This window comes from Neolamprologus brichardi, chromosome 16 (genome assembly GCF_056152115.1).
Source record: "Neolamprologus brichardi isolate AB-2024 chromosome 16, ASM5615211v1, whole genome shotgun sequence".
In the NCBI taxonomy this organism is placed as follows: domain Eukaryota; kingdom Metazoa; phylum Chordata; class Actinopteri; order Cichliformes; family Cichlidae; genus Neolamprologus; species Neolamprologus brichardi.
In genome coordinates, this window is record NC_142119.1 from 29658122 (window position 1) to 29678059 (window position 19938).

Consider the following 19938-nt stretch of genomic DNA (forward strand, 5'->3'; position numbering starts at 1 on the left):
AAAAGAGATTTGCTATTTCTCTTGCACAAAATGATTTATGCCCAGACTTTTATCAGGAAGCTTCTCCCCTCCTGCAAAGATCATTTCCCCTGACTTCACCTCACAACGGGAACTATTTTAAGCATTGGCTCATTAATACAGAGTGATTGGATTCATTGTTCTGCAATCCTGATGGATGTTCTCTGAAGTTTTCTCTCTCTGAACTCCCACCTCAATCCCCTCTTCAATCTTCGGGCTGAATTTCCTCCAAAGAATGCAGCGCCATTGTCTTCTGAAAGTTGGATAAATCAGTTGTCAATGCCTTTTGTCGGTTCAGTTCATTTAAATGAAATTATAGTAACCTCACTCCATCAAACCATTCATAATGACAGCAGTTCTAACTTAAATCTCCGCGGACCTTTATACATTTTAACAACCACTGGAGACGTATTCAGTTTGAGGTCTTAAAGTTTGTACTACACTTTCACACTGTATTCAATTGTATTCACAGTGAGACATCAAATACAATGACAAGCCTTCTATTGTCATATACATGACGTACACACTATATTATCCCTTTGAACCGCCACCTACTTTAAAACCTAAACAGAAAATCAGTGGATTAACTAATAGAAACAGTTTGAACTACCTTTGTCCCAGATATTTGGAAGTATTTACCAGTAAAAGTTGGCGTGTGTTCGGTCAGAGTAAAGCAGCACAATTGCAGAAGAAGTTGATTAACAGAAAGTGGAAACATTCCCTCCAAAATGGCATTTTCTTTGTTCCACAGAAAACATCAAACTGTGACCTTTTGCACATTTATTTGAAGCACTGTGTGATCGGCCCAGACAGGGATTGCATTATTCTTTACCACATTTACCATCACCTTGCGCATTACGAGTGCTATCAAAGTGCATGCTTCTAGATTCAAACAATTCTTCATGGCCCATTCATGCAACACTGTATCAACTGTGTGCTCTATTTTAACTCCAGGATAGCTGACTTTGACAGCAGGCTTGTGTATAGATGGCTCTGCTGGAAATTTGCTCTATAGGAAACTGTGCTGCTGCAGTGAGTCTACTGTGGGTGCTACAGCAGGGTCGACTGCTATTTATACTGTATCTCCTCTGCAGTGGCACTTCACTGCTCTCCCTGTGTACTTCTGTTCAGTGAGAGGATGAGAGGGGATTTTGAAGCAACAAAAAGTTTCGATTCTGTTTGATTTTCACTGATGTTTATATTTATGTAACGAGCCACGATACTTTTTCCACCATGATTTTGATTCTTCTCTGAATTGGAAGCCACAGACAGCACTGAAATTACATATTGATTTCCCTTTAGAAAGCCATAATCACAGTCATCAAAACTATCACTGTTACTGCCATTATTATCATCATAAAATCTTAGTGAAATGTCCTGTTAAACGCAAGTAAGGTGGAGGCTTAGGCGAGCAGTATGGTTGAACAATCTAGCCCTTTAAACCCTAACCTAATTTACCCTTTAAACCAGGGGTGGGCAACTCCAGGCCACAAGGGCCGGGGTCCTGCAGGGTTTAGATGTATCCTTGATCCAACACAGCTGATTTACATTGGCTATATTACGTCCTCAACATGTCTTATAGGCTGTGTCCCATTTCAGGGTCTGCACGCTTGAAGTACGCGCACTACGCGTACTACATACGGCGCGTACTGTAAGTACGAGAAGTGCGGAAGTGAGAGGCTTGTGAAATGGGACGGTATATGCTTCGTCGCGCTGTTCAGGTTGCCTAGCAACCATGATACTAACCGCGAGAAACGTTACATACAGCTTTGTTTGACAGAAATGAAGGAGAAAAATGTTTTGTCATGACATCACTTTGATTAGTTGAGTATCTGAGGCTGAGACCACAGGACTGTAAAACATGATTGTTGGGCTTCATTTCTGTACTGAACAGTCATTTAAGAGTAGTTAGCAAATAACAATTAGCTCTTGTTGTTCATGAGACTAAAATCTCACTATGGTAATGTAAATATAATATGGCCAATATTATATTATTGTCAGATTATTATGATATATATGCTTTAAAACCAAGTTAACACTGTAAGTACAAACATCACTAATGTCACACAACTTTGCCAACATGTGGCCAACAGCAATGTTTTAATGTTCTTCGTTATTAAACATTCGCACATAATTAAGTGACGTCATGTTCAGTACTTACTTTTGACAGTTCACTCTTGGCCGCTCCCTTCTGCTGTATTTTGCGGCAAAATTATCCACACCCACCGCCGCGCTATGAATTGTGGGATATATGGGACCACGAAGCGTGCACCGGACCACGCTTGATATTTGGGGAAATCGACGGCGCATTTGGAGTATGCATTTGAAGTACACTTCGAATTGGGACAGCCGTCGTCGCGTGGCGGTGACGTAATCGCACTTAAAATGCGTACTTCAAGCGTGCAGACCCTGAATTGGGACACAGCAAAAGTTCTCCGGAGGCCTGGTAATGAACTAATCATTTGATTCAGGTGTGTTGACCCAGGGTGATATCTAAAACCTGCAGGACACCGGCCCTTGAGGCCTGGAGTTGCCCACGCCTGCTTTAAACGATAACCTGTCGCTGGCGACGGGTTAGGCTAACGAAATGAAGTCTAGATGAAGCAGATAGATTTTTTGTGTTTGTTTTTTTTTTTTTTTTTCTGAGCAATTAGATAATTCTGTTCATATTACATGAGAAAATGTTGAAACATAAGAGCAAGATATCCATCCATCCATTTTCCTCTGGTTCAGAATAAAAATGACTAGAATATAGTAAACACACAATGTACAACACAGAGTAAAAGCATGACTAAAAATACAAGACATAAATAAATATGAGTAAAACAATAAAATCAGAATAAGCCAAGCAGGATTAGGTGGGTCTTAAGAGCAGTAACAAACTCCACTATTCGGAAGACTCAACAGCCCAAAGCCCAAAAGCCAGCCAGTGGGACTCAAACCCAAGGTCTCCACCACACCACTTTAACTACTTGAACAAATTATATTAACTATATTAACTCAGTGATTTAAAATTCAAGATGTGAGCAGGCGAATACATGTCCATTTGATCTAACTACCTGAAAGATATGTGTATAGCACCTCTCCTGTTACCTTTTTACTTTCTCACATGTTTGAACATGATGCACATTGACGTTTGTGTCGGCCTATATCTGTGTCACTTTCCAATGCTGAATGCTTGGTTTCAACCATAATGAAGCTTTTAAGTAGAAGCATGAGAAATGGACAGGGTGTTAAGGACAGAGACCGGCAGGGAAATCAACTGTCAGCGGCCAGATACTTCCGTTCTTCTCATTAATTACTTTTGGGGAAAGAGAGGTGGAGGCCAAATGAGTATTGATTGTGGTGGGCCAGTATAGGGCTGGTTTCACTGGCCTTTCCCACACGTCATTGCTTCTCCACATCCCCATTAAGTGGGAACAAGAGGGATCAGTGGCAAGCTGGGACCTTATTAAAGATGGGACCTCAGAGTGTCAGACAGGCTAGCTAGCACACAAACCTTCTCTATGTGACAGTGTGCAACGCTCCTTTTCACTTTGTATCTGTCCGTCTTTTCATCCCCCTTTCACTGCTTTAGCGCAGATTGTCAATAAGAGAACAAAGGTTTAAATGTTGTTCGTTGTTTGCAAGTTAGACGCCATCCAATGTCAAAGCTTATCACTCGAGATTTTGTTGATTTATTTCTTTGTTTTCCTTTTTCCTTTTCCTTTCTTCCCTTTCTCTTACTATACCTCCAAATCACTGCAAGAACATAAAAATGGCACAAAACTTACAGGAACGTCCCTTTCCTTTTTCCTTTTTTCATTGCCATCTTTTTAGTCCATTCTTTTGTTGCGTGACTGATGATTTTAATTACCTGTTAACTCCCTGTACTCAGCAGATACACATGATAAATTGTCCGGGTGGCCGTTATAGCCACCATCTGGATGGGGCAAAGGAGTCTAAGGAGCTTTTCTATGCTGTCATACTAAAGACAGCCACCACAGCGGGAGGGGGGGATTGCAGGTGTGCCGAGGGAGAGCAAGAAACTGGCCCAGTTTAGATTCGGTTGACAGCTATTTAGTGCCGTAAGGGTCACTTCCATTTTTCCTTCCCGAGACTACAGGGAGTGACAGTATGCCTCTAGAAAAGGAAGCTGATATCGTCACAGTAGGAAGAGAGACTGTTTTAGGCGATTGGCTAGGAAATTGCAGGACTTTCTATTGAGACTGAAATGCAGGAGATGGAGGTAGAAATGTGAAGTTTCAGTGGATTCAAATGAGGCATTATGTATTCATAAACAGGGCCTATGTAATGTTCAACATCAGCTTAAACACAAGTACTCAAATATCTGAAGAAATGCAGCTAGAAAAAAGTTGCTTGGTGAAATGCATAGAAACCCTACACCCAACCAAGGAAATTACTCAGAAAAGTTGTTTTTCACACTTAATGCAACATCTGCTAATGTTATCAAGGAAACTACAACAACTTTATCTTGCTGAGGGATAGTGCCATCTGCTAAAGTTGGGTTTTTTCCTAATAACAGTGCCTTAAAGCGACTCTAGTTTGACTTGAATATTTGATGAACAAGATTTTCTAGTTATATATTTTTCCTTTCTTTTTCCTCTCCTTTTTTGGAGATACAAGTGTATATAAGTGCTTAGGGAAAGTGGAGGTAATGATGAATATGGTGAATCAATTGAGTGTTGAGCATGGAGTAGGGATTAATTATCTACATGCTTCTTCTTACTCAGTTTTGGAGTTGACAATGATGTCGAAGTTTTCAAGCAAGCATGAATGTAGCGTCCTGAGACTTTGGCACATACCTCCACTTTTGCACATGTGCGAACACTGGTTTAAGTGATGTTGGATAGCTTTGAGTAAAGTTAATGTTGTGTCTTGTATACAGTTCTTCTAAATACATCCAAGGTAGACCCTCAAAACACCAATTACCTCCTGTATTTATCCTCATACATAAGACATAGGAGATAAGCTTCTTATCTCGTTTCAGTAAGAAAGTTGAAAAGGTAAACTTAAACATATACCGCATACTGACAAATTGCTGGGAGATTGGACTCTCAGATGGAGTTCATTGCCAATTAGGCAGCAATTTTGACATATCACGCTTGCCTGGGCTGTCACTTATTTGAGTTGGATTTTATAGCAACTCTCAATAATTAGGTTTAAGCCAGTTTATGTGGGTGTCAGAGCTGTGTGATTTCTGTGTTTATGCTTGGAGTTCAGAACACTGTACAGATGACCTACAGTGCATTGACAAGGACCCTCAGCATTAAAGCAGCATAATAATGACACAAAACAAAACGCTACTTTAGTATTCTCTCGTCGTTTGTAAAAGCAGCACATCTAAAACCACAGAACTTAGACATTCCCCAAATGTGACACTCCCTCTTTTGATTACTCAAAGTAACAGGAGACAGCTTCAATCCTTTCATTCATTCAATCCCTGAGTTCTGGAAAGCGTCTGTAGGGTGCTTCGGAGGCACTCAAAACATTTGACATTGGCAGCCAGTGTTGGGAATTAAGCTGGATGGTATTGAATTGAACAAATTTAAATTCAAGTGGAATTCAGGCACATTGAATATTTGTTTTTCTAAAGTATGTGTACACATGAATGTGGTCGTGTAAATCTTTTCCCTCTATTTTCCCATGAAGATGTGCAGTGAAAAACCAATTTGGATGCAGCATGAGACAAACACATTCAGACGCCTAGAAAAACGATGTATCAAAATAACGGCTGTAAACAACAGCACCCATATGTGTTTCTCTCGTGCAGTCTATCTCTCTATCAGGATTGAATCAGTGAAGTGTTAGGACATCGTTTAAGCTCTCGCTCAGCATCAATACTGGCACTATTGATTTTTTTTAAACAGTTAATGGAAGCCTTTAGGGCAGGAAAGCTAATTAAAATCATATGCAGGTCAAGCTCATTTAAAGACTCCCCATTAGTTTATGTTGAGCTTAACCACGCTTGACTGCAAAATCCATCCATTGGGCGTCGTAATTGACTGGTGTTTCTAATGCCTTTCCAGTGCTTCTTCATCTCAAAAAAGGATAGTGAGTTCCTCTGGCACATTTCATGCCGCCGGTGTAATAATCCACATACAAAATCATTAAAGACAATTGATGTGTGCCCTGTGTCCTCAAAGTATCTTGTCAGCACCGGGAGACATTGTTGTGTTTCAAAGGCAGCAGGCCTTTAGAGCAACGCATCTGCTGTTTACAGAGAAGCAAATATAATGTGGTAGTGAAATCTGGTGGCTGTGGAGGCCAAATTTAGTACAGCGAACTCAGTGTAATATTGAAGAAAACCAGTTTCAGATTATTTGAACCTTGCAACATAAACAACGGGTACACTGTTGTCATAAAGGCATGGACATGGTCAGCAACAACACTCAAGTAGGCTGCAGCACTTCAACAATCCCGATTTGGTTGCAAGGCAGGATGGGTTCATTCTTTCGAGTGTTCTTTCTGCCAGATATTGACCCTACTATTTAAACCTTGTAGCAGAAATCAAAGCTCATCAGACCAGGCAACGTTTTTCCTACTGTCTGTTGTTTGGTTAACCTGTGTGAACTGTAGCCTCATTTTCCTATTCTTAGCTGACAGGAGTGGAAGCTGATGTGATCTTCTGCCTCTGTAGCTCATCTAATTCAATGTTTGACACGTTGTGCTCTTCTGTAAATCTTTCTTGTACTTGTTACAGCTAAGCAAAAGTAATTTATTTCTGCCTTCCTTTCAGCTTGAAGCAGTTTGGCCATTGTCCTCAGAAATCTGGTATCAACAAGGCATTTTCTCCCAGAAAACTCCTGGTCATTCAATATTTTCTCTTTTTCCGATCAATTCCAGTAGATCAGCAGTTTCTAAAGCACTCAGACCAGCTTGTCTGGCACCTATGACCAAAGTCACTTAAATCACCTTTTTTCCCCATTTTAGTTCATGGTTTGAACCTCAGCATAAAAATGAAATATTATACTGTTAACAGGCTAGATAGCTAATGCTTGTTTAATCAGTTACCACTGCCTTTGAGAGCTGGAACACTAAAAAGGTTAACATAGTACTGGATTGATGTTTTCAGGGCAGTCAGTTACCTTCCTAAGGCTCCCCTTTTGATCTGCTAATTTTGTGGTTAATAAAAGGACTACATAATGGCATTTCATCAAAACTCAACAACTACCTCAAAAACTCACAAAACTTTATCATGAAATTCCTCTTTTTATATTCAACTTTTTTATCAGAAAGAGCTGTAAGTTGTGGAACTTGTTTAAACAATACGTTCCCACATCTTGGCACATTAAAGAGTCCTTAGACATACAATCTCGACTACAGCAGCCTAGTACTGCATTGTTTCGTTTTTTTTACACAAACAAAGGAAAAATTGACTTAACAAGCTTGAAGTAGACATGTGTTTCACAAAGTTGATAAAGTTTGCTTAAAAACACTATACTCAGCATTTTTTTTTAAAGTTTGTCTAGTACTTTCATAATTTGTTTTTGGTGGAATGATCCCCAGCTATGGAATAGGGGTCTCTCTCTGTCCCTGTCTTTTTTACTCACTGTGGCTTTCTAGTATTTAATGAACATGTGTGCTATTTGTATTATTCACTTTCCAGATTGCAAGAACATTTTTTGCCAAATTCTAATAGTAGCTTGCCACAAAACATAGTTATATTTTCCTGATAAAGCACATCATAGCTTTCATTCTCTTAGCCATTTTTTCTACTTCAGGGTAGCTGACGGGGTGTGTGTGTGCATGTGCATCTGTGTGTGTCTTTTCTTTATTCACTAATCACACACTTTTTCAGTTTGATTTAATAGGTAATTAATCTATTATTAAATAGAAACAGGCAGTTTTGCATTTTGCAGCTCTGTTTCCTGCTCATTAGACAGAAACTACCACAGGTAATTGAGGGGTAATAATTACCATATTATTATGTTCTGTTTCTTTCTTGTTACCCTACTATTACCATTTTATTACGGAGCTGCATTTCCTGTATTTTCCCTTATTATCCAATTACATAAATTTCAGCATAATATTACTCAACTGTAACCACTGTTGCTTCCATGATTTACTTGCATATTAAGTGGTTATTACTTTGGTAATTGCTGGTAATAACTTAAAAATGACCACATTATTACATTCTTGTTTTTGGCTTATTACCTTACTATTATTCCTTTATTACCAAGCTGTAATAGAAAGTACTACCAAAAATCTGTGTGTGAATATATATTTGTTTGTGTATGTGTATATGTATATATATATATCTATATATATATAGATATATATATATATATAGATATATATATATAGATATAGATATAGATATATATAGATATATATATATATCTATATATATAGATAGATAGATATAGATATAGATATAGATATATATATATATATATATATATATATATATATATATATATATATATATATATATAGATAGATAGATAGATAGATAGATAGGCCCTTGTTGTACAAATCCAAGCATAGCGAGAGGGAAAATCTGATGCAAGCAGACCTGTCATATTTATACTGGCAATTATTTTAAGCCAGATGGACAATGTCCTTGCTTCTGTGCTAAACATATTGTTCAGCTCTTCTGAGCACTTCATGTTCATGTGCTTCCATGAGTCAGAGGGGATTGTATTTACCCTGTGTTTATTGTTCCCTATCAGGGGCCAAAATGTTAACGTCAGATTCCCACAATCTTGTGTCTGAGTTTAATGCATCTACAACATAGCTGCGGCTGCAAACCACATTGGCCTGCCACTACTGTTGTACCCGGCTGGCATGAGAAGCAGAAGAAACCCTGCAACATCACAGCCTCAACAGAGTGGTTCATTACACAGAGTTAGATCAGATAAAGTCCTCCTGAGATGAATTTTCTCTGCCACCAAGGACAGACACGGAAAAGGATATGAGCACGCTCTGAGTAAAATGGTCATATGAGAGGTAATATAATGATAACACCTAATAAGATGTCAGCAGCTTCAGCTTATTGAAAAGCAAGGGTTTATTTTCTACTCCAGCTCCTTCATGCTTTCTTTTTAAGACAAAATGTGCATAGACGTACTTACACACACATTTATGCATATACACCCCTGCCCTTTGAGCTTTCTTGATTATCCTAATATTATTGGCTGTTTTCAATCGTGCATGACATTAGGTTGTTCTGGTTTGACTACCATTTCAAACTACCTACCAAATTTTACATGCCTATTAAATCTCCGGTTATTAAGAAGAAGCCAAGCATTAAAAAGCATTTAATGTAAAAGTGGCTGTTGCACGGCATTAAATGTTGTTCAGTATACATCACCGCTTATTTCATCAGTTTTGATTCTGTTAAAATTATTGATAGTAGTGTTTAGCTATTTTGTGTTTTAATCATTCGTATGGCATCATGTCAAGTCAACATCGGCTACTTTTTTTTTTGTTTTTTGAGGCTGTTTGCATTCTATTCACCATTTACAAACGAATGCAAGAATTGCTTGTATTTCAATATGCAGTACAATCATAAAGCCACCTGTAATGAGTTAGATATCATTTCCAACAAGAGCCATAACACTTTATGAGAAGTCCTTCTATAAGCACTCATATAGTGATGTGCAAAAAGTCTAGAACCACCTCTTATTTCTTTGTTTTCTTATTAAGGATTCAGGCTTTTTTTTTTTGTAAAGCAGCATTGAGCAATAGTTCTCCAGGCTTTCTGAAACTCTTTCAGTTTTTCTTTAGACATTGGCTGCCATCTTTACTCATTATTAGTGCAGTCCTTGTATCTGAGCATTTTCAGAAGAATGGTCTTGTTGTTTTTGAAAACACTTAACACTGATGAGTCAACCACAGAAAAAGGCATATAACTAACACAAGACCCGACAAGTGTTGCGTCTACACATAACAATTTAGGAAAGAACATGGAGCTTATCCCAGCTGCTACAGGGCGAAAGGCAAGGTGTACCCTGAACAGGTCGCTGCAAGCGATGGACGGATGAATGGACAGATGGTGAGATGGACTTTGTTGCTAGCATTGACAAAAACAAATAACTTATTCCTAATTCTTCATTTGCATCTATAAAAAATCTGGAAAAAACACAGATTGGTGATTCTCGACTTGGCTGAAAAATAGGCATAACTCAGCATGTTATTCCTCAAAAAAAACTGGGGACTTGGGTAGTTACGAATCAAGATTTGAAATTTCTGGTTCAAATTCATGTACAGGAGGTCAGCAGAGTGAAAGCAGTGAGTGTCTAAAGCCATCTGTAAAACGCGGCCATGGTTTGAGGTTGCATTTCAGTCAGTGGCTTGTCAAAATTGATTAAAATTATGAAGGCAGAAATGTAACCTCATGATTTACCATACAATACCATCTGAACCGCAATAAAGAGAAGCAATAATAGAGGGCATGTGCCGTCAGATAGCTTTGGATAAGATCTGAAAACAGTCGAGGTAGGACTGTGAGCTGCACCTAAAGAGTTACACTAAATTAGTCATTGTTTAAGTTACACATATGCACACACCTACATAAACACACATCACAATATGGCGATAATAACTCAAGAAAGTCACATTGTTGCATTTCTCTCATACCACACTGTGTTTCTTTTATTCATTGATCCTTAATACTAATAATTTTGCATTGCAGCATAAGATGGAGTACAATACATATAAAACAGACTTTTACTTATTCTATTTTTTTCTGTAGGATTACACAACTTTGTAAATATAAAAGTACTTCTTTCATGTTTGAAAACACTAAAGCAATCTGTTTCCTATTCCCTTTCAAATAACTTTAGAAAATTCTCATCTGTGGGTTCCTGCTCTCTAATAGACTAGTAACCAGTTCCTTCAAATGTTGAATAAAGAAGGAAATCTAAAAATTTTAAAAGGTAGAATTGGTGGGCAAAGAGCAGTGGTGACAACAACAGAGGTGTTCACTTTCATTTTCTTCTGATAAAACAATACCAGTATGGTTTCCCAGCTCCTGGCTAACAAGCTCAAACCCCTACAGCCCAAAACTTTCATCTTATCTAACAGCCAACCCCTAACCCCAACATCCGCCTTCAAGATCTCTCGTCTGTTCCCTTAACCCAGTGCTTCCATCCGCTAATACCGGACTTCTGTCAATGTGAGAACTGCAAACACCTTCCCCAGGCATAGTTTTGTAGAATAGTTGATTTTAAAAAAACAAAAAACATATTGGTGTCATCATTTCACTTTGAATGCACATTAGAAAAGCAGGCCTACATTTTATAATCATATAATGAGTCAGCTCTGTAACATTAGATGATAATGTATAATAATGACTCTCAGGGCAGTTACATCTGCCGACCTCTCTTGGGAGCTCAGCACAATTATTTACACAGCAGAAATTCATAGACCAAAGTTAATGCAATTCAGTCTGAGAAAGGAAGATGTAGCTTATTCACTTATTTCCAATTAAAACCTGTGGGAAGGAAAAACAGCTATGTGGATTTGTTTTTTTTAACAACTTGAAAGAACTAGGACGTGTTTTGAAAAGTAACCACTGAATGTGTGAGTGTGGCAATTACCGTACAAGCGACAAGATGGGCAGGTGTGATCACTGTCAGCCAGTGAAGTGCCTGTAGTAATATATAGAGTAGGAGTTGCTAAGATCCCCAAAGACTCCTCTTAGCTTAGCAGTCTGTCCACAGATTGTATATAAAAAAAAAGATGATTACTTTTAAAAATGACTATTTAAAAGCTTCAAGATTGTGAGATTTGTTTTTCTTCAAACAAGCACATTTGGACAGCTTTATGATTTTATGGGCACATTGCACACACACTGATGTTTATTAATTATTAACATTTCACTTATTTGACTTATTTTAAAAAATTGAGTACAGACAAATGTGGGGGAGGTCACTGAGGCAGTCCTTGGTGGCAGAGCCCGTGGGGTGGGTGAGGTTCCTGAAGGCTCTGGATGTTGTAGGGCTGTCCTGATTGATACGCCTCTACAATGTTGCATGGAGATCAGAGGGGGATTCCTCTGGACTGGCAGACCAGGGTGGTGGTCTGGAGCTGCACTGGCCTGTTAAGCTGGAGGAGGTAGCTGGGGAGAGGGAGGCCTGGGCTTCAGTGCCCCTGCAACGCGGCCCCGCAGTACAGACTTGTCGGATGGTTATTTTGTATAATTAATCACACAGTAATATATTATTATTGTCAGATAACTTGATTTCAAAATTCAGGAAAGCTGCAAAACCAAAAATAAACTCAAATGTTTGAATTCATTTTATTTGATTTAGCTGATGTTATCTGAGAGGACTGCAGGAACCAGGAATCACTTAACCATGCATCTTTCATGAATAACATTAAACCTTACTACAATATAAAGGGAAAGTTATAGAATCTTTTACACCAGTAGGGGTTGTCACCAGGGCTGGACTGTGCATTTGTTTTATACATGCATTAAATTAAAATCGTTTTTGTCAATTAACCCTTTAAGACCTACCATAGAACCAAGTCCGCCAGAGCTTACTTTATATTTTTACATGCTGTGGAGCCATTTTTGGGACCATTTCAAGTTGCTATACATCAGTACAACTGTTATAGCCCAAATTTTAATAATATATATGCATCAAGTCCATAGTAACTACATCAATTGCAAAAAAGTCCAATAAGCTACAAAAAAATTGAAAATCATTTTTGTTTTTTACATATATTTCTACTTAGAGAAATTTAAGAGGTTTGTCCCTCAAAACTTTAAATACAAAAAAGTTGCAAAAATAGTTTACAACAACAGGAAACTTATCTTGAGTGTTTAGTTTTATCTTTGAGATACACCAATTTTTATATACTACAGAAAAAACGAAAATAAATCCTATAATGTAAATTTGCAAAGAAAACAGCTTATGCATCAAAATAAACTATTTAAAGCAGTGCAATTTGAGTTCTAAGCATCCCAGCAACTATTCAGAAAAGCATGAAGTCAAACATGATGATCACCTATCCTGATGTTATAAACCTAACCTCAGGATAGGTTTATAAAGCCCCAAAAGTAAAAACCTACATTTTCCGCGAAATGACGTCACTTCTGGTTTCGGGCAGGTAATGGCGGACATGCGATAGTTCGCGCTGACGTCAATGTAGGAAGTGTTATGAACAGCTGCAAAGCGTGTTTCTGGAATATTATGTTTTTGTTGCTGCAAGTGCTTTTTATTCAATTTTTGCAAAGCTATATGTGGAAGGAAACCGTGACCTAGGACAAGCTGATGGCATAAGATGTAAGTTCAACTCCTCTGGTTTCATATGCAAAAAAAATTATTGCGCTAACTTACCTGGTTCTGGTGACCGGTTCTACAGAGATTTAACCTCCTAGGACCTGGTCCACGTATGTGTACATCGCATTTTGGGTTATTTAGACCAAAATACTAAATTTTGCTCTATAAGGGCCTGATATCCACTCACGAGGACATTATACTGCTATTTTTTGTATTGAAATTTTATATGAATATCCTCATATGTGGCTCTCATTTTTCTTAGAAACAAAAATGAGGTGGGGGAAAGAAAAATCTGGTAATTCTTTGTGTTTACATTCATCGGGTCCCAATATGCCCAAATATCAAAGAGGAAAAAAAAATGCATGCCATGAAATTTCTTTTCTTTTCTTGCTGGGAGTTGGCAACCCTATTAGTTAGGTATATGTAATTATAAATTAGGTTGTTTTATATTTTTGCTAAGTACTATTTAGAATACCAGAATAGGGAATATGGTGTAGGTTTAAGTTTATTATAAAAGCTTTATGGCTTTTCCTATAATACCATGGTGGGCTGGTGACTAGTTGTTGGTTTTTTGTTTGTTTTTTTTTGTTTGTTTGTTTGTTTGTTTGTTTGTTTTTTTTGGGGGGGGGGGGGGTGTTTTGGTGCCAGCCCATAAACATTTATTTCTGCTCTCTCAGTGTTATGAGATGGGAGCAGACCCTTGGAGCCAGCCTTTGGTGGACATTCAAGGAACTGTAGTGTTTATCACCTCTGATGGTTGCTGAGTCTGTGGGTGTGTTTTGTTCTCGTCCTTGCCTTAGGTACTGCCCTGTTCAGCTGACTCCATTCAGTAATTAGGCCTAGGAGTAGTTAAGGTCAGGATGGGAGCACCTGAGTGTAGAGTGTTACTCTCTTTACAGTCTGAGCTGTGTGCTTGTGGTTGTTTACTGCTCAGTGGAGCAGAGAGTGTTTTGATCATTTAACATTTTTGACCTATTATTCTTTTGACTAACTTCTAGGTTTTTGTAGTATTTCTTCCTTTAAGGCAGCTAAAGTGCCTTGTACACTTAATTACTAATTAAAGAAATTCAACTCTTTTTCAGTTTTTGCCTTGTTGTTTACTTTTTCACTCTTTTCACTTTTTCACTGTTTCAGCGAGATTCTTGTTTACTGGAATAAACTACAGCTGTTGCTGATGTGAATCAGTACTTTTAAAAGTATGGGCTCCTGAAAAACAAAACTTTGTGTACTTACTCTGTGCATTACTTACTTATTTCTGGTGTAGTCCGTTATGATTTCAGTCATTAGTGCGGTGTATGAATAAACAATCCAGGTGAGAACAAAAACACAGTAAAGACATCAAGAATACCTCAATGGTCTGCTTAATTCTATTGTTTGTTTAGCTGAGTCTTTAATTCTTTAATGTGATTTTATGCCTATAGATAATACAGTCTATAAAATCTATAAAATTGTATGTAATTATGGCTAAATAGCTCTCAAATATACCACACAAAGAGACCGCAGAGAAAACAAAATTCTAGATTGGACTGTTAGAAATACAGACTTATTGGAGGGGAATGGTGATTCATGTGAAAGAGTAAGCTTGCTAATTAAATTATTTTCTGCTGCTGAGTCTTGGCACAGTGCAGTTCATAGTTACAAACTCTTCGTGCACTTTGTGTACAATAGCATGTAGTGTCTTCAGCAGCAGTTTCTCAACAATGCCAAGAGGGTAAAGATACTGAAAATGATACCTGTCTGTGTGTTTGCAAACCAGGTCCGTCTCTGGTCGGGGCTTTAAAGAAGGACTGGGCTTCTCCAAACAGCATCGCACTCTCCTGGCAGCAACCTGAACAGACAACACTCCCGATCATTGATTACGAGGTCAAATATTATGAGAAGGTACTAAAATACTCAGCATATGATTCAAAGGGCAGATATATCACTTCTCAAGAGGAATATGTCATGTTTCCGGTGAATTATTAAGCTCACAACATTAATTTAACAAGAAAAGGCAACTTTGTAGAACATCTCAGCAGTACAAATGTGTCATAGGAATGATTTACTGCCTGTAATATTTGTTCCTAAAAGTGATCAAAAGAGCTTACAAGCTCTCCATCACTACAATGTGGCTGGAAGGTAGTATTTGTCACTGCTTGAAAAAATATCAATGACAAATGTATCTTTTAAGACTTGGTCAAAATATTCTCCGCAATGCTGAGACTTTTGATCATCCCTCTGTTCTGCCCCACAGGAACACGAGCTGCTGAGCTACTCATCGACACGCACCAAAGCCCCCAGTGTGATTGTCTCGGGTTTAAAACCAGCAACTTGGTACGTCTTCAGCGTGCGCACCCGAACAGCTGCCGGATACAGCTCCTACTCTCCTAAATATGAATACGAAACTACAGGAGACTGTAAGTACCTCAGACAATCTACAGTACTTGTTTGTTGTACTGCAGTAAGGCCAAAAAATAGGGTTTTTTGCATGACAATAATAATTTCTCATTCAGTCTGAGAAAATCAGGTTTAATATTGAAAAATATATTTTCAACTCTAAATAATGTGTTGTTTTTGCTCATCTTCAAGACGGTAAGTCAGCGATTGAAGATGCTAGTTGCAACCAGCAGCTCAGGTTCAAGTGTAGTTCATGTAGCCTCAAGCAGCACCTAAGGCAGCCTACATCAGAGGCGCCACAGCAAATAATAAACCTGGATGTGAGACCACCTTCAAGTTTCCACACATAACACCACCACTTTCATATCTCACAGCTACTAATTAGAAGTCGCCTGGTTCCCAATTAGGCACAGTTATATATATCGGAAATGTTGGTGTCAGAAGTACAGTTTTTATTTGTCAGTTCAGTACAACAACATGAGCATTTTTTGTTGTTGCTTTATAAATATATTATATTCTTTTCCCCTCCAATCAGCCTGTAGTTACAGTTATTATAGTTCCAGATCAAGTTTGATTTTTGTGTTTAAACATGGAATAACAGCAGCAAAATCTCTTTACAATACTTGGTCTTTAAATGCCTTCTTATTTCCTATGTATATACAGTGTGGTGCAAAAGTCTTGAGAGGTGTTTCCCTAAGAGCTACTAGCTAAAAACTTGGCATATCTCAGCATGCTGTGCAACATCTCATTGATCCATCTATTGTTAAATTGTTCAAATTGATGGGATAATAAGCACAGAAAAATAAAGTGAATCAAATTTCGATCCACCATGGAATACCATCTGGAAACCATCTGATTGGCAGTGGCTTCATTTTTCAAAATGACAGTGATCCCAAACACAGGGCTACTACACCTGGATAGAAAACACAAGATGGAGTAGTCATGGATTTAACTACAATGTGAACATTTGGCATCTCTGCAGTGTGAATTTCATATAGGTTGAAACCACAACCCCTGAACGCCTAAAAGGTCAGAATATCACTTGCAACGGCAATCGAAAAACTGAATACAATCAACAGGGGAGTCTGACAATACAGCCTTGATGTTTGGTGTACTCTGAATCAATGTTTTCTCCCAGTGTGTATGTGTGAGTAGGTGCTTTATTGCAAGTCTACTCATAAAATACAAAGGTCCAGATGCCCTTTTATGTTGGGTCAGGTATTGTTGAGGGGTGATTTGGCTTCATAGTGGCCCTCTCCCTTCCAAAGCTGCAGAGCTTTGCTTTATCTGTGGATCAGAGAGTGCTTGGCCAAGCCTTTGTACTGCCTGGCCTTTTATCTGAAAGAGAAAAAAAAAGCAGTTTTGGCCCCTGTCGCTTTCTCCTTCTGTGTCAGTCTGTCTGTCTGCCTGTCAGTTACTGTCACCGCAATAGGTTTTCCATCTGTCTGTGTATCTGTCTGTCACTTCTGTCATCCCTTTCCTCACCTTGCATTTTTCATCCCCTCCTCTGCCACCCCTCTCTCCCTGTGCACACCTCATTACAGCAGCGTCAGTCCAACACATCTGTTTAGTTAGTGATGTGAAGCTTAGGACTAGGAAAATTGCCTTGTGTCATGTGACCACCGCCACTTTCACTCTACCATCCCCTAAATAGACTGTAATTATTTTTATCAACCAAAACACACATATTCTCGACAACCTCCGTTCACATATGTGCTCTTGGCTCTATTCACACACGCACTTAATGTATTAACCCACATGAGGCTCGCTCTTTGGGCTAGCGACCACGCACCCAGATCTCCAATTCATATTCATTAAGCATGAAATATTATAGAAATAAGTTTGGTAATAGCAATCATCTTTCAATTATCTGGGATTCGTTAGCCTTGTGACAAGACACAGAAAAGGGAAAATCATGAATATCAAATGGGTCCAATTTAACCAAATGTTCATGGACTAAATCACAATTTCATGAATGAATAATATTAATTAAACAGCAGCAGGCAAATGAATCATTCCCGTGTGAAAGTTAACTGAGGGTTTTCTTGCATTATGAAGAGCAGATCAAACATGTCTCCTAATATCTACCTATCAAGAGAGCTTACATGGTCTATGCATACTACACTGATGATAAGAGATAATGAAAATGATGTTGAATGATTGTTTTGCTGAAATCCCCTCACTTCCCTCTGATTTGTCCATGTTTGTTTTTATCTTTTTTAAGCGCTCTTACTCCGCTTTCCATGTTTCTAACATGATGATGTTATTTTACTTTTCCCCACATAATGTCTCCGCCCAGCTACATATTTTCCTCCTCATCTCATTTTCTTTCCTACTGTTTCTTTTACCTTCAGCCTCCAACATGGCTTCTGATCAAGGCCAGGTGTTAGTGATCGTCACAGCAGCGGTTGGTGGCTTTACTCTTCTTGTCATCCTCACTCTCTTCCTCCTCATCACTGGAAGGTAAGATGGATATACTTATCCTGGTTTTACTCAGAGTGAATATTTCACTGCATGGTTAGTTTCAACTGATATCCACTCTTGTCTGTGCATTAAGTGGAAATATCACTTTAAAAGTCAGTTGGGTGGTGTTGTCTGTGCTTCAAAGGTAGATATGGTAATCACATAATTCATTCTTCCTATTGGTTAGATTATTTGGTTTCATTGTGCAGATATCAGTGCAGTGTAGAAGCCCCAAAAGATGTCCGTGTAAAGTTTTGCAGCCACAATGTCCACAGTGGGAAGTTTTGATAAGTGTGCTGACCAAAGTCATGGTTTGTGTCCTATTTATCCGTCATATATATTTAATAGACTACAATTTGTTCATGTAAATAGAGAGTCCTCTTTACACACTAAAGTTAATTATGGGGTTCCACAGGGTTCTGTGCTAGGACCAATTCTGTTTGTCTAATATTCAAATTTGTTTTATGATTTGAAACATTTAGGTGCAAAAACATTTTCACATCTTTGATATTTTTATATGTTGATGTGCAGAGCCCTAAGTGATCTGAACATTTACAAAATGTCATCTCAGGCTTCAGGCTACAGGATTCAGCCTACAAATAGTTAAGGAGGAGGAATATTTCACTTGTTACCGTTAGTGAGGTATGTCGAAAGGTAACCAGGCGTCTTTAACAGCAGACAATTTGGCTTGTCATGACAGGAAAAGTACAAGTGCAGCTAATACTGTTAGGGACGGCTCTGATCCATTTAAGTATGACTGTAATGATTCATTTAAGTATAACTGTAAGCTTCAAAATTCCTTACAGTAATGTATGTGCTCAATATTTCCACAGGGCATTGGCACAGCCTTTCACTACATTTGCTTCAGCAATTACCTTTGGACACAGAATACCACTAAAACCCAGGGAAGGGAAGGACATATAAACGAATTATAGGGTTATATATCGTTTGTGCACACTTATTTTAAGAACAAAATGTGAATTTGTGTAGAAGGTATTGCCTTTATAGTGATTTAAATAATTAAGCAATTTTTAGTTTCAATTATGTATTAAATTGATAATCATGAGTTTTTGAACAAACTAAATTTCTAATCAGTTTTGCCAATTTATCACATTACATTAGGTAACCTAATAATTCAGTCAAAGCACCAAATATATTTGAGGAAAAAGACACACAGACAGACATATGCAAAGGAAGAAGGAAAAAAGGTAAATCATTAGTCTGCCCTAACGTTAAAGATCCACATTCAAGTATAGTATGTGGGCAGATGCACAGGTGTGTAACTCTGCAAGACAGAAAAGAAAAGCAACAACACTTTCAAGACTCTATTTCAGAAGCTAGATTTGGAAGCTAAATAATTTTCAGTTTCACTGTGAAGATACTGATCAAAAAAATAAGTAGAATTGCTCACAAAAAGTGAAATATTCAACATCACAAATTCATCTTCTGTTTGCAAATAATACACATCCATTTAATATTGATGTTGATTTCTCAAACATTTATGGAGACCATTTTTAAAAAGGAGTTTTGCATCTTTTGATAATATTTATAGTAATCCAACAATCTGAAGCTGTGGTTCCATTCACATGCAAATGACAACAATATTATAGCTCCTGGTAATAAAACAATGGATTGATCTCTATTGATACAAATTAATTAAATCAAATAAATAACAGCTCAAGACAACTATTATTTTTCTAAGACATAATCTTTGGTAACACACAGAGTCTGGATAATTTACAACACCCACAGAGTTCTAAAGACAAATACCAAAATTTGAATTTGGATTTAAAACATCTACAACATTGATGACCTGTTTTGTCCAAAATAAGAGGTGGAAATGAAG

At 37.9% G+C, this 19938-nt stretch overlaps 1 protein-coding gene across 1 annotated transcript in view; it reads left to right on the forward strand.

Annotated features, from left to right (window-relative positions):
- The window catches only part of LOC102789333 (ephrin type-A receptor 6-like), a 175485-nt gene that overhangs the window by 124878 nt on the left and 30669 nt on the right, over positions 1-19938 (forward strand). Inside the window, exons 6-8 of the mRNA XM_006802383.3 lie at positions 15010-15134; positions 15487-15649; positions 17984-18092. Of these exons, the coding sequence (XP_006802446.1) occupies positions 15010-15134; positions 15487-15649; positions 17984-18092 (397 nt within the window). The remainder of the gene's footprint in view (positions 1-15009; positions 15135-15486; positions 15650-17983; positions 18093-19938) is intronic.